Source organism: Epinephelus moara, chromosome 16 (assembly GCF_006386435.1).
Source record: "Epinephelus moara isolate mb chromosome 16, YSFRI_EMoa_1.0, whole genome shotgun sequence".
Lineage (NCBI taxonomy): Eukaryota > Metazoa > Chordata > Actinopteri > Perciformes > Serranidae > Epinephelus > Epinephelus moara.
Window position 1 is genome coordinate 26,098,761 of NC_065521.1, and position 11,618 is coordinate 26,110,378.

The following is an 11,618-nucleotide window of genomic DNA, read 5'->3' on the forward strand; positions in this document are numbered from 1 at the left end:
ATCATACTTCCTCCATTAACACCACATATTCTTAAACTTAAAGTCAAAAATCCTCCATGCAGCCAGGCTGTATAGTGTGCCACTCCAACTCTACGTTGTGTTTATCGGCATTTAGCACTAATGTTCAAGCTCTGAGCTAAAAGCTACAGTTTCTCCTCAACTCCTGCCTCTCAATTGGTGGAGAATGGTCAGCTGACGTTGTCATATTGTCTCTCACCGAGCCAAGCCTCGGCTATAACACTCGGGTTTGTGCGTCTTAACCGGAGATTGGAAATTAATAATATTGAATCCTCAAAGTAGCCCACGTCCAGTTAGAGAAGCAGAAAGTCGAGGGGAAAAAAAGAAGACCTTGGAGAAAGGTGTGGTTGGTTGACACAGACGGGAAGGAGATTTACTGAGAAGGAGATTGAAAAGAGACCGATAAAGAAGTGGGGAGAGTTGGAGAGAGGGTTACAGGCAAGGTATGAATTCTTATTTCGCAAACCCGTCGCTCTCCTGCCATTTATCCGGTGGTCAAGATGTTTTGCCTAACGTACCCCTAAACTCCACCACCTATGACACAGTCAGACATTTTTCGTCGTACGGTGCCGCTGTGACCCAGAATCGGATATATGCACCTTTCTACTCTCCTCAAGATAATGTCGTTTTTGGGTCTGGCAGGGCACAGTATGAATATGGATCAAACGTGTTTCTTCAAGACAAGGACGTGCTCCCCAGTTGCAGACAAACAAACATGGGACTCAATACACAAAGCCACATTGCTCAAGAGTACAGTTTGGATCAAGGAAGAGCAGCAGCGCAGGACCAGAAAAGCAACATCCCGATCTACCCGTGGATGCAGCGAATGAACTCACACAGCGGTGAGTTTTACTACGACAAATAAATTAAGGAAATGGGCCAGTTTTACGATATGTCTTACCAAGAGAGTAAGTTACTTTTTATGGCCCCATAAAACATTACTGTATCCCCTCGACTTGTAGATGGGCCTTTACATGTGCAAACAAACAGCTTTCATATTAAGAAAGATATAGTAGCCATAATCAGTGGCGTGAGACAGAGAGAATGCATTATGATGCTTTCATTATTTTAGATAATAAAGCGAAGATGCCCTCTGAGATATGATTTGTCTTTCAGTTAAAATGTGTTTATTTTTCTACACGGATTTAGATTGCAATTGTCTCTAACAATGAGCTAAAACTTGTGTTGAACTGCTTCAAAGTGTTACACAGAGCCCAGACAGGAGCATGCTTTTTTTTTATCTAAATGCCAAATGTGACCTCTCCTTACAAGCGATTAAATCAGTGCCTTCACTTTGTATTTCAGCAGGAGTGGGCTACGGGACAGACAGACGCAGGGGACGTCAAATATACTCTCGTTACCAAACACTTGAGCTGGAGAAGGAGTTTCATTTCAACCGCTACCTGACCAGGCGCAGACGCATCGAAATCGCCAACGCGCTTTGTTTAACAGAGCGGCAGATCAAAATCTGGTTTCAGAACCGACGCATGAAATGGAAGAAAGAGAGCAACCTGACCTCCACGGTGACTGGAAGTGAACAGACAGGAGCCTCCACAGAGGAGGAACGCAGTGGCGCAATGGAAGACGAGAAGGATGAGGACAAGAAGAAAGAATAGTTAAAAAATAAAAGAAGAAGAGGGGGTAGAGAAACACCTGATGACCATTAAAAAACCCAACATAACTACCTAAAAAAATATATGGACTTGAGAGCGACTTCACTGCATGATGGCTACCCCGCAGCTTTCCCACTTATATCCCATGTTGACCACAGGAGTGTTGAGCCTTAGAAATCCAGAATATTTCAGCCACAGTATGGCCTCCCTGTGACATTTGGATTTTTTTTTTCTATTGCAATGTCACACTTGTATTGTGAAAATAAAAAGAAGTATTGATTTTATTCCCAATGCCAGTAAAACTATGTATTTATCCTCCCCCCACACTCCATCCATCACTGTGAACTCTTTGATCACCTCACAAATACAGTGTTGGTCAGACTTTACTCAATGTTGTACATGCACATTCCACGGAAGGAAAGGAAAAGGACCGAGTGGACACTTTATTTGATCCCTGTATAATCCAGTACTTGAATCGTCCGCAGACTGAAAGAAAAAAGTGTCCTGCATAAACATGAAAATTGCACGGATATAGACTACAGACACACACAACACACACAACACAAATGCCTGTATATAATCAACAGTATCCTATGTAAATCCTGTGAGGACTTATGTGCATTTAGCCGCTTTGATAGACGCTGCATTACATAAAAAATTGCGCTTAGCCCCCCTTTTTTATTTTATTTTGTTCATTTGACACAATAGGCTTTCCTTGTGAGATAGATTTGTACACTAGTAATTCTTCACTTTTGTTTGGGAGTTACGAATTCATGTTTTGTCATAATTGTGTATCATGGAATAAAATATTTGTAAAAATTTCACCCTTTCGTCTTGTGGTTTTTGGGGAGCATTGCACTTTTCTGAGTCAGATGACCGCATAAGGAAAGAGTTCCTAAAACACGCACCAAACTAACAGTGGATGCCTGTTTGTACATTTTAATATTATCATGACCTTTATGGCGAAGAGAGGCCGTGAAGGCAAGTGGGTAACAAATAAGTATATAGTGATTTTTACGCAAATTTTGCCCTCTTAAACATTAAATATCCAACTTTCTGATTGGTGTCAAAGCAGCACGGGAATGAGCCATTGTCCAATATGTAGTTAGACACTATAACATTCCCGTCGCTGCATTATTAGGCTACTGTAACACAACTTTTAGCGACGTTCTCACGTCCATGTGCGTAAATATATTTCAACCAAATGCGCACTTTAAATCCTCCTTATTATTATTGTTATTATTATTATCATTATTGTTGATATTGTTATTATGATTATAATTATTCAGATATGGGTGTGTTGGTGGACTCGCACTGTGTCAGGGGCAGAGAGCTCTGGCCGGTCCTGACCGTCCTGCTCCATACCAGACACCAGATGACGCTCTTGTCTTACTGTCCTGCCCTTTTTTGCGCTAAAGATCCCTGCCTGGTCCTCAACAACCAACAGCTCAAAGTTTACCGGACACGTTTCTCCTATTCATCAATATCCCCATTGAGTATCAAAGCCAATTTATGACTGGCCAACATGTGCACGTGATCCCATACAAATACCCCATATTTGGGCAGCGCACGTCGGATCAAGAATTAAAAAAAAGATACCAAAGCCTACTCCACCTATAAATCCTGGATTATTTTTTTAGGGCAGACAGCTCTGAATTTTCCAAAAGCGGCTACAAAGAAAAGCAATGATCAACAAAAACAAGGAAATAAGCGCAACATACATGCCGCAGCCCTCTCTAGTTTAAAAGTATCGGTGGTAGTTGGAGAAAAAAAATGAGCTCTTATGTTGACAGCTGCAATCTCAGGCAAACAAGCGAGACAACTTCTCCTAACACTATGTTTAGTTTCGATCTTTCTGGGCGCACGTCCAGCCGTTATGAGGGTGTTAATGTGAACGGGATATTCACTTGTCCCGTCCCCACGACCTCTGTTGAACGGGAGGAGATGAAAACTAGCCTGCGTGGCAATACGGATACTCCTCTCCCGTCAGGACCACAGATAACCATGGTCTCCAGTAGCTCGTCCGTGGGCGCAAGCGGGCTCAACTACGGCGGCAGCACGCTGCTGGGACGAGGGGCAGACAGAGACCCGGAGAGGAGCGCAAAATCCGGCGGCAGCAAGAGCCAGGAGAGCGAGAGAAACGCGGAGAGCACGCAAACCGTGAAACGACACACAAATGTGAACCAGCGTCAGGACAGTGAGCAGCAGCCACAGATTTACCCATGGATGACAAAACTGCACATGAGCCACGGTAAAGTTTGCCTGTTTTTCCTAAAGTGCGACTAGAGATGCTTTCCCTTATTCACTCTTTACGCTGCAACACTTCTTTTCGCCCGTTCCAGTTTCCCTCTTGAGTTTTATAGGCCAAACGCAGGAAATAATAAAAACTCGCGGTCATAAATTTTATGACAAAGGCATCCATTGCTCGTAAACCTGCTCTGTTACGGTGAAGAGGTGATCTGCGGGGTGATTTATGATGGTATAATTGGATAAGAGAACAAAACTGTGATAAAACTATGAAATAATATTCACAATTTCAGCTCCAAGTATTAGTTTTTGCCTTGCTTCGTTTATAGTCTTAGTTAATGTTTGACATTATCAGACTCTCTCACTGTGTGTGTGTGTGTGTGTGTGTGTGTGTGTGTGCGCGCGTGTGGGAGAAGCTTTAGCCTTAAATTGAACTCTGGGAAACACCAATGCCCTGACCCAATCATGAACTTTTCACCTCTAAAAGATTTGAATAGGCGTGCTCCTTCTCCATGCCCTGAAACCACTCGTTGAACTATTTAGCCTGTGCAGATGGACAGTGAGCACATTTGCTGCAAAAAAAAGGAAGCTACTTGTGTTTTGTGTTGCTCCACATGCAAACACCCAGGAGCACACACACATGCAGCAGGGACGTTAGAAAATATGCGAGTCCAACAGCAGCAAAAGGCCTGTTGCTTTACTTAGCACGCCTGTGCACAAGCGAGGCTAGAAACAGGAAAACATCTCTGGAAAACATCAGTTTCCATTTTCTAATCCCACTTCTTTAGATTTTACACATCTGTTTTTCCTCCCACGCTGTTACACTCCCCTAACCCTGTGCAGCGTTATGAGGCCGAGGCCAGTGTTTACAGGGAGGCCAGCACATTATTAGTTATCCCGCTTTACATATTACAATAAGATAAGATTTCTGAAGTAATAGTCTTTGTGTATTTCATGTTTTAATGCGAGAGAATGTAGGGGACCCTCCTTCCTTTTAACTGAGCGTATTTATTGGATCTAGTTAACCATCCTTATCAGCCTGACATAAATTTTTATTACACAAATCCGCAGTAAGTAATACCCGGTTAAATAAAGATATTTGATCTTTTAAATGAGGGTGAGAGGGGACATAAATTAACAGATGTGTGCTTGTGATGCTTTTTCTCATGGCTCTCTTTTTTTTTGTAAATGTAATAATAGCCTATTATTCTATTTATTTCTAATGCTGCTGGACGCTAACCGATTTTAATACCACTTCAGAATCGGAGGGTAAGCGATCCAGGACCAGTTACACCCGCTACCAGACTCTGGAGCTGGAGAAAGAGTTTCACTTCAACCGGTACCTGAGCCGCCGCAGGCGTGTAGAGATCGCCCACACCCTGTGTCTAAACGAGAGGCAGATCAAAATCTGGTTCCAGAACAGACGAATGAAGTGGAAGAAGGACTCAAAGATCAAAGTGAAGGAATAAAAAAAAAAAAAGTGCACCGGAGAAGCGGGGTGCATGCAGCACGTTTTTCAAGCCCCTCACTGCACAGTGCTGGAGTGCCGCCTGACCTCCGGATGAACTGCTCGGAGCAATGACATCATGACACCGCTCTGTGTGCTTCATCACCAATTATGTGTCACTTGCTGCAGTTTGGGACCTAATGTATTGAATATCACTCACTTTGATCAATCGGTTTACATTTCTAAATTAATTTGCTGCCCATGCGATGATAACCTCACTTTGCTGCACGAAGGGGACAAGAGGTTGAGGGGAGCTGGGTCCTTCACGCTGCAAGGCTGCAGTGCACTGAGAGGCTGCACAATGCTACTAATAATAATCTATGTTTTTAATTAGGAGTAGTGGAGGCTGGCTGCTAGCCCGCATCATTTCAAACTCTATGTCAGCATCATGTGATAAAACTTTTAAGATCAGCTAATCAAATGAAAGAATATTTCTGAGCTGTCCTGTAAGCAACAGTGACATAGTTTTCCAACAGTAAAAAATACTACTTTTCCACCTCTTTTTCTTTTTAATTTCTCTAATACGTTGCAGTGGTTGAATGTGTGATGTGTCCAGTGAGCTAATATCTCTGTGAGTGGGTTTCTGTGAATGCATCAGCCCCTGTTGTCTGTCATATCCTTGTGAATCTGAATCATGATGTGTAATTCAGCGACTGTATGTGATAATATTGTGATGTGCAATGAAGCCATTTTCTCTCTCCTTCTGTAAACTTAAAGTGCTTGGTTTACACGAGGCACACAGTAACTGATAGATGGCCTAATTGTCGATTGTAACCAATAAAGTCTCATTATTAAAAGTAAGGATTTTTCCTATGGTCAGTTTGCACATTTCTGTCTTTATTTGTTTGGATGTTGTGGCGCAATCACACAGCTGGCGCGTATATAATGACTTTTGTGCTGTTGCTACACTGAATTTCACAACTACAGAAATTTTACTTTTGCTTTAAAAAAAACACCCAGCTATTTCCTTTTGTTTTATCCAACTGACCACGGGTTTTTTTTTCAGCCTGGCCCGGAATCCCCAGAATTTCATTGACTGACAAACGCGTTCTGAAGTTTAAGGCCCTCATAAAACTTTATTGCCCCTTTTCCAGCACTCCACCACAGGCAGACTCCCGTTTCCTGTTTTGTCAGGGAAGGAAGGGACACGCTAGCCTGTGATAACACTCGCCCACAACACAACATGAATGCAAAACTTTGGTTTCCTGTGGCCGCAGGACTGACGCGCCATCACTGTTGCGGGCCATATGGCAACTTTATGATATCGCCCTGCCCTTTAATCCTGGCATCATTACACTGTAGTTAAAACAACACTATCTGCCAGTACAGAGGACATAAAATCATGCCACTTGCTGGGTGTCTGTGTCCAGCACCAGCAGCACCAGCAGCAGCAGCTTTGCTAGAAGTAGTAGTATGACGCAGCATAGCCCAAGGTTATGAGGTAATTTCTCTACAGCACTACTTAAAGAAAATAAAAATCAACTCACCTCTTAAACTAATAGCTTCCTATTCAACTTCCTTGACGGTTATATGAGAACCGGTCAGCACAGCGTCCACTTTCTCTGCGCTCTGTTAGGCCTAACCTATACGTGGACAATGTATTGAATCCCTTTTTGAATGTCTTTCTTTTAGGGTATTTTAAAGTTTACAAGGTTACATATGCCAATTGCCCCAAGCAGGGCCTGTGAATGGTGCATAGGAAGCACGTGGTGTCATTTAAGTGGGTTTTATGGCCTGGAAGAGCTGACAAACCTTCGATATATACACATCATATATAATCTTAACTGTCCGGAATCGCAGCTGCTGGCTTCCCCTTATCTGAGGAAGAAAGGGCTTTGTGGCAGTGAGGATGCAGTGCCTTTCTCCGGACTGTGTAGTCGGGTGGTGCGGAGGACTGAGAGCTGCTGCAGTAAGTTGCTTTTAACTTTGCCTTTGCAGGCCTGCGATTATTTCACCGTGCAAAAAATATTGCTTGTTTTATATTAGCGTGACTTTGAATGCATGTTTGTTTGACTCAATAACTCAAAAATTATCCTTATTAATTGGCAGTGAATGTGCTTTATTTTCAATCACAGAAATATGTTTTTTAATAATCGGGAAAAATGTTGTTTTTGAGATGTTTTAGAGGGAATTTGGTGCTGCATATTTAGCCCGAAAGAAATCGGATTACACGCAAAAGACGCTCATGATTATTGGGTTATTATGAGGGTTATTATTATTTTTTTCGCAGCATCATATTTATATTAGCACCAGATTTTAATCTCGGGAAATTAAAAGCAAAAACCGGATGTTTTAATGCCTGTCAACACATCTGAGACACAGAGGCAGTCCGTTTCATTCAACAGTGTGTTTTGCATGTTAATCCTGTCAGTATGGGAATAGACAAATATTTAAGAGGTGACTGTGAGGAAAATGAAAAATCAAAACTAGCAAAAATCATCTGGCGTCCAGCTTCACCATCCACCCCACCCCACCCTCTCTGTCTGTCTGTCTGTCTGTCTGTCTCTCTAACATACACACACTGACCCTCTCTCTTGTACCTGTATGCCTGTTTATTTCATAGAGTCTCATAGTTTGGTTCAGAGCTGCAGCTTCTGTAACTGAAACAATGTGTTCAGAGCAAAATGTGACTTTAGTTCTCTGTGATGCTGAACTGTTGTCTTAGTTGAAATACTGCACCATTAAAGCTATAAAACACAAAACCTGATGATTAAAATGCTTCATCTCACCGTGTCACCTTGACATGAGGTTAGTGTTTGTCCTCCTGAGCTCCTGTTGTTTTTAGGGTCATGTCTGGGCCAAGAGACAGATTTGATTCAAAGGCACTTTGCAGTGTAATTATGGCATCCAACTTTAAAGCCTGTGGGAAACTGTGAGTGTGTGACTGTTGCATGGTTTATTAAAAAAAATGCACCTTTTTGGCACAGTAGAGGAATATTTGTTTTTTTGTGTGCCCTCACTGCAGGGGCAGATATTACTGCATTGATAAGTTTGGAGACTGATGAGGCGATGTGATCTTATAAGCTCGATAATTTTCTGTTGCTCTATAGGACACATCATTTAATTGGCCATATGTCTTAGGAAGCAGCTCAGCCTGGAAATAAGGGTCCTTTCTTAATCAATGTGCGGAAGTGCAAATGGCTCATTTTGATATCAAGGCTTGTGTGGATGAGTGCAGCTCAGCTGACAGAGCAAGATGCAACAGGGGTGTGCATGATGCAGCATCACAGGCTGATGCAGGAATTCAGTTCTGATAGATAAACATGATTTAACTCTCATCTAAATTAGGAGTTCCCACGCTTCAGGTTCACATGTTATAAAATCTGTGCACCTTCATGTATGTGACACGATGACGACACAGTCTTTGCTGTGGTGTTTTTAACTTTAAAGAATCAGGATCACTTTCTCAGTGTGTGCAGGGTTTGTTTTCAGGTATGCAGGGTGGGCAATTATACACTTCCAATAGGGGGCACTGTGTAACACGCTCCTGGGTGGGTGACACACTGTGGGGGCAACGTGTCCACGTAAGGGCATCGATCAGTGCTCTTTTCATGCCATGATTTTATTCTGTTTCTCCCTATTTTTGGAGCAGTTGTAATGTCATATTTGCTGTTATCAGAGGAGTAAAATTATCCCCATAGCCTCCCAAACTAAAATAAAGAAAAGAGTTATTTCACTTAAAAAGCAACACATAAAATATTTTATCCTCCCCAATAAATTAGAAACAAATTCAGTGTGTGATGTGGCATCTTCACACAGGTTGCAAGACTTTTTATTATGATCGAAATTATTTTATTCCTCTAATTTTGCAGTGATTGCATCCTGAGAGGAAGTTTGAAACAAGCCTGTTGTTAAAAATCAGCAACTCCAGCTCCGAACAATCTGATATCACTCCAGTAAAAGTGAAACAGTCCAAACATCCGTTTTCACTGCCATGTCCTGTGCTGTTGTATCCCTTTCTCTGACCTGTGGAGCTGACACTGTCATCATTCAATCCACGGAGGTCATTTCCGGGTGAGCACAGACTTCCCTTTGTCTGCAGCCCAAATAAGAACCATAAAGTCCCATTACATCGTTCTCGAGTACAGCCAGAATTTATTTACAATGTGAAGACAAAGTCGTGATTTTTTTTATTGACTGTTCGCCATAATTCAGGCGCGCTGAAGTCCAGGGATTTCTATTCATAGCACATTTGCCCAAGGAAATACCAAAATGCTTGTAAATTTACTTTTACTGTCTGAAAATGACCCGTCCTAAATTTTTCTGTCCTCGGTCCCAGTTCTGCAGGAGCCCACACATGTCAAAGCTTTTTCTAGGGCATGCCTCCCTTCAATTAGGGCTAGATAACAGAGGAGATCAGACGCAGTGGGACAAACTGAAGGATCATTAAGATGAAATAATAACGCAACATATCAAAACGCTTCGCTTCTGTGTTTGAACGCTGAGAGATTAACTGTAGGAAACCTGTAAGGGGAGAAAAAAATGTTTTGGCTGAAATAAATTCGCGTGGCTTTTCGATTATTTTCTATCATTTGTTGCTCATAATTTCATTTGATTCATTTTTTATTTCTGAGTATTATTTGTACGGTGGGTTGGCAATTTTAAATGGAGCAAAAACGAAATATGGTGCACACAATGCACTCATTCATTTTAGAGTTGCACGCCTGATTTGTTTGACTTTACAAATACTTGCACAATTAATTTAAGGGATGGTCAGTGGGTATTTTATTGAAATAATATATCTGTTTTTACGCGTAAATATTAATCCAACAAAGAGTACAATTTGGGCTTCACTGTTAGGAATTTTAATTTTCCAGCTTGGATGCAAATTTGTTTTTATTTAAAGGAAACTCTTCTTGATCTAATTTTCGTTTTCTTTCTTTTTTCCAGACAGTTCATCGGGTCAAAATGAGTGGGACCGTGGAGTTATCAGTAAGTGTTATCCATCGCCCCACGCCTTTCCACCTGGCTTTAGTCAAGAGATGTGACACTTCGTGGAGCTTGTTATTTAGCTGTAGGCAAACAGCTGGCTCCACTGACACCACAGTACTGATGCTTGCACTCTTAACGAACCTGTGCTCATAGCAGGACTGCGGTTTAACTGCTCAACTCTGCAGCCTGCTAACGTTTCTATTTTTTTTTTCAATCTCCAGTATCAGGGTGCTTAAACAGAAAACTACCACTTAAGCTCGAATTACTGTCCTCCTGCAAACTACTTGGGCCTAGTTAATAGCCAGAAAAGTTGCGCTCTTGTTGCACAGGTGAGCTGGATTTAACGCTGCAGTGTGAGTCTAATGAAGCACAACACTGCCATAATGAACTGCAAAACCAACCAATGGTTTCTTTGGGGCATCCAGTATCTAACACCACCTCTGCTCCCCTGGCTGCTGCTGTTAGAGGGTATTCATATCCAACTAGTCTCCAGTCTGTCTGCACTTCATTAAAAACTTTTTATTTTAACTGGACGATCCGGCTTAACGTTATTACACCTGGGGAGAGTAAACGTGCAAAGGCTATTAGGTTAAGGGTTTGATTAAAAGCGCATCGTAACCGTTTTCAGGAGGGAGCGGAATATTGCTGCACCACTGTCTGCATCCAGGTCAGGTGCTGCCGGCCACCAAATTAAAAACACGCCATGCATGGACGCAACCTCCACATAGTTTCGCGCAGATTTATTTTGTTTACATACGTACATGTGTGAACACGCTTGTACGAGTGTTATTTTGCAGTAGAGGGGGGGAGCAAGAGGAGAAAGCTTAACAATTTCTCAAATGAACAAATGAAACATCAAATTAGTCCGCCTGAGGGCCTCATTTTTTGTACTTCTACATTATAACTAGTTATTGAACTAGGTGCACGATCTGAAAGCCATTTGTGGGGAGAAAGAATTCATTGCTGTCTCTCCATCAATAATCCTTGGCAGTGAACTATTGGAACCAGTCAAACGCGAGGGGTGAAACGCGGGTCAGGCTGTCTAACTAATATTAAAATGCGTCCGCCAGAGCGCATGGGGCGAGAGGGAGTATGTAGTGTGCGTGCAGCTCCTTCACACTGGCTGGGCGCACAACAAACAGCGTGGATTTAGGCGAGCATAAGCCAAATGAACATGAGTTAGATTTTTTGTTGTGTGTTACTTCCAAGGGATGCTTTGTTCTTCAATAAAAAAACCTATGAAATTGATACACGCGGAGAAATATGTAGATTGAGATGTTTTTTGACAGTGCTTTGAACCC

The 11,618-nt window shown here is 42.1% G+C and overlaps 2 protein-coding genes across 3 annotated transcripts; both read left to right on the plus strand.

Annotated features, from left to right (window-relative positions):
• The first annotated feature begins 235 nt into the window (after positions 1-235).
• On the plus strand, positions 236-2,447 carry hoxc6a (homeobox C6a). 2 transcript variants are annotated; one of them, XM_050065379.1, is made up of 2 exons: positions 236-860; positions 1,327-2,447. In XM_050065379.1, the coding sequence occupies exons 1-2, from the start codon at positions 464-466 to the stop codon at positions 1,632-1,634; spliced, it is 705 nt and encodes a 234-aa protein (XP_049921336.1). In that variant the 5' UTR covers positions 236-463; the 3' UTR covers positions 1,635-2,447. The 2 variants fall into 2 exon arrangements, with proteins under 2 accessions (XP_049921336.1, XP_049921335.1); XM_050065378.1 differs by having other exon boundaries at positions 240-860; positions 1,324-2,447.
• A 738-nt stretch (positions 2,448-3,185) lies between these two features.
• hoxc5a (homeobox C5a) lies at positions 3,186-6,202 on the plus strand. The gene is made up of 2 exons (XM_050065380.1): positions 3,186-3,882; positions 5,139-6,202. The coding sequence occupies exons 1-2, from the start codon at positions 3,405-3,407 to the stop codon at positions 5,345-5,347; spliced, it is 687 nt and encodes a 228-aa protein (XP_049921337.1). The 5' UTR covers positions 3,186-3,404; the 3' UTR covers positions 5,348-6,202.
• The last annotated feature ends 5,416 nt before the right edge of the window (positions 6,203-11,618 follow it).

What these genes read in the sequence shown, in the direction of transcription:
- hoxc5a (XM_050065380.1), top strand. Translation starts at nt 3,405, where the DNA reads ATGAGCTCTTATGTTGACAGCTGCAATCTCAGGCAAACAAGCGAGACA. An exon ending in AAAACTGCACATGAGCCACG is followed by an intron (nt 3,883 to 5,138) that starts GTAAAGTTTGCC and finishes ATACCACTTCAG; the next exon opens with AATCGGAGGGTAAGCGATCC.
- hoxc6a (XM_050065378.1), top strand. Translation starts at nt 464, where the DNA reads ATGAATTCTTATTTCGCAAACCCGTCGCTCTCCTGCCATTTATCCGGT. An exon ending in GCGAATGAACTCACACAGCG is followed by an intron (nt 861 to 1,323) that starts GTGAGTTTTACT and finishes TTTGTATTTCAG; the next exon opens with CAGGAGTGGGCTACGGGACA.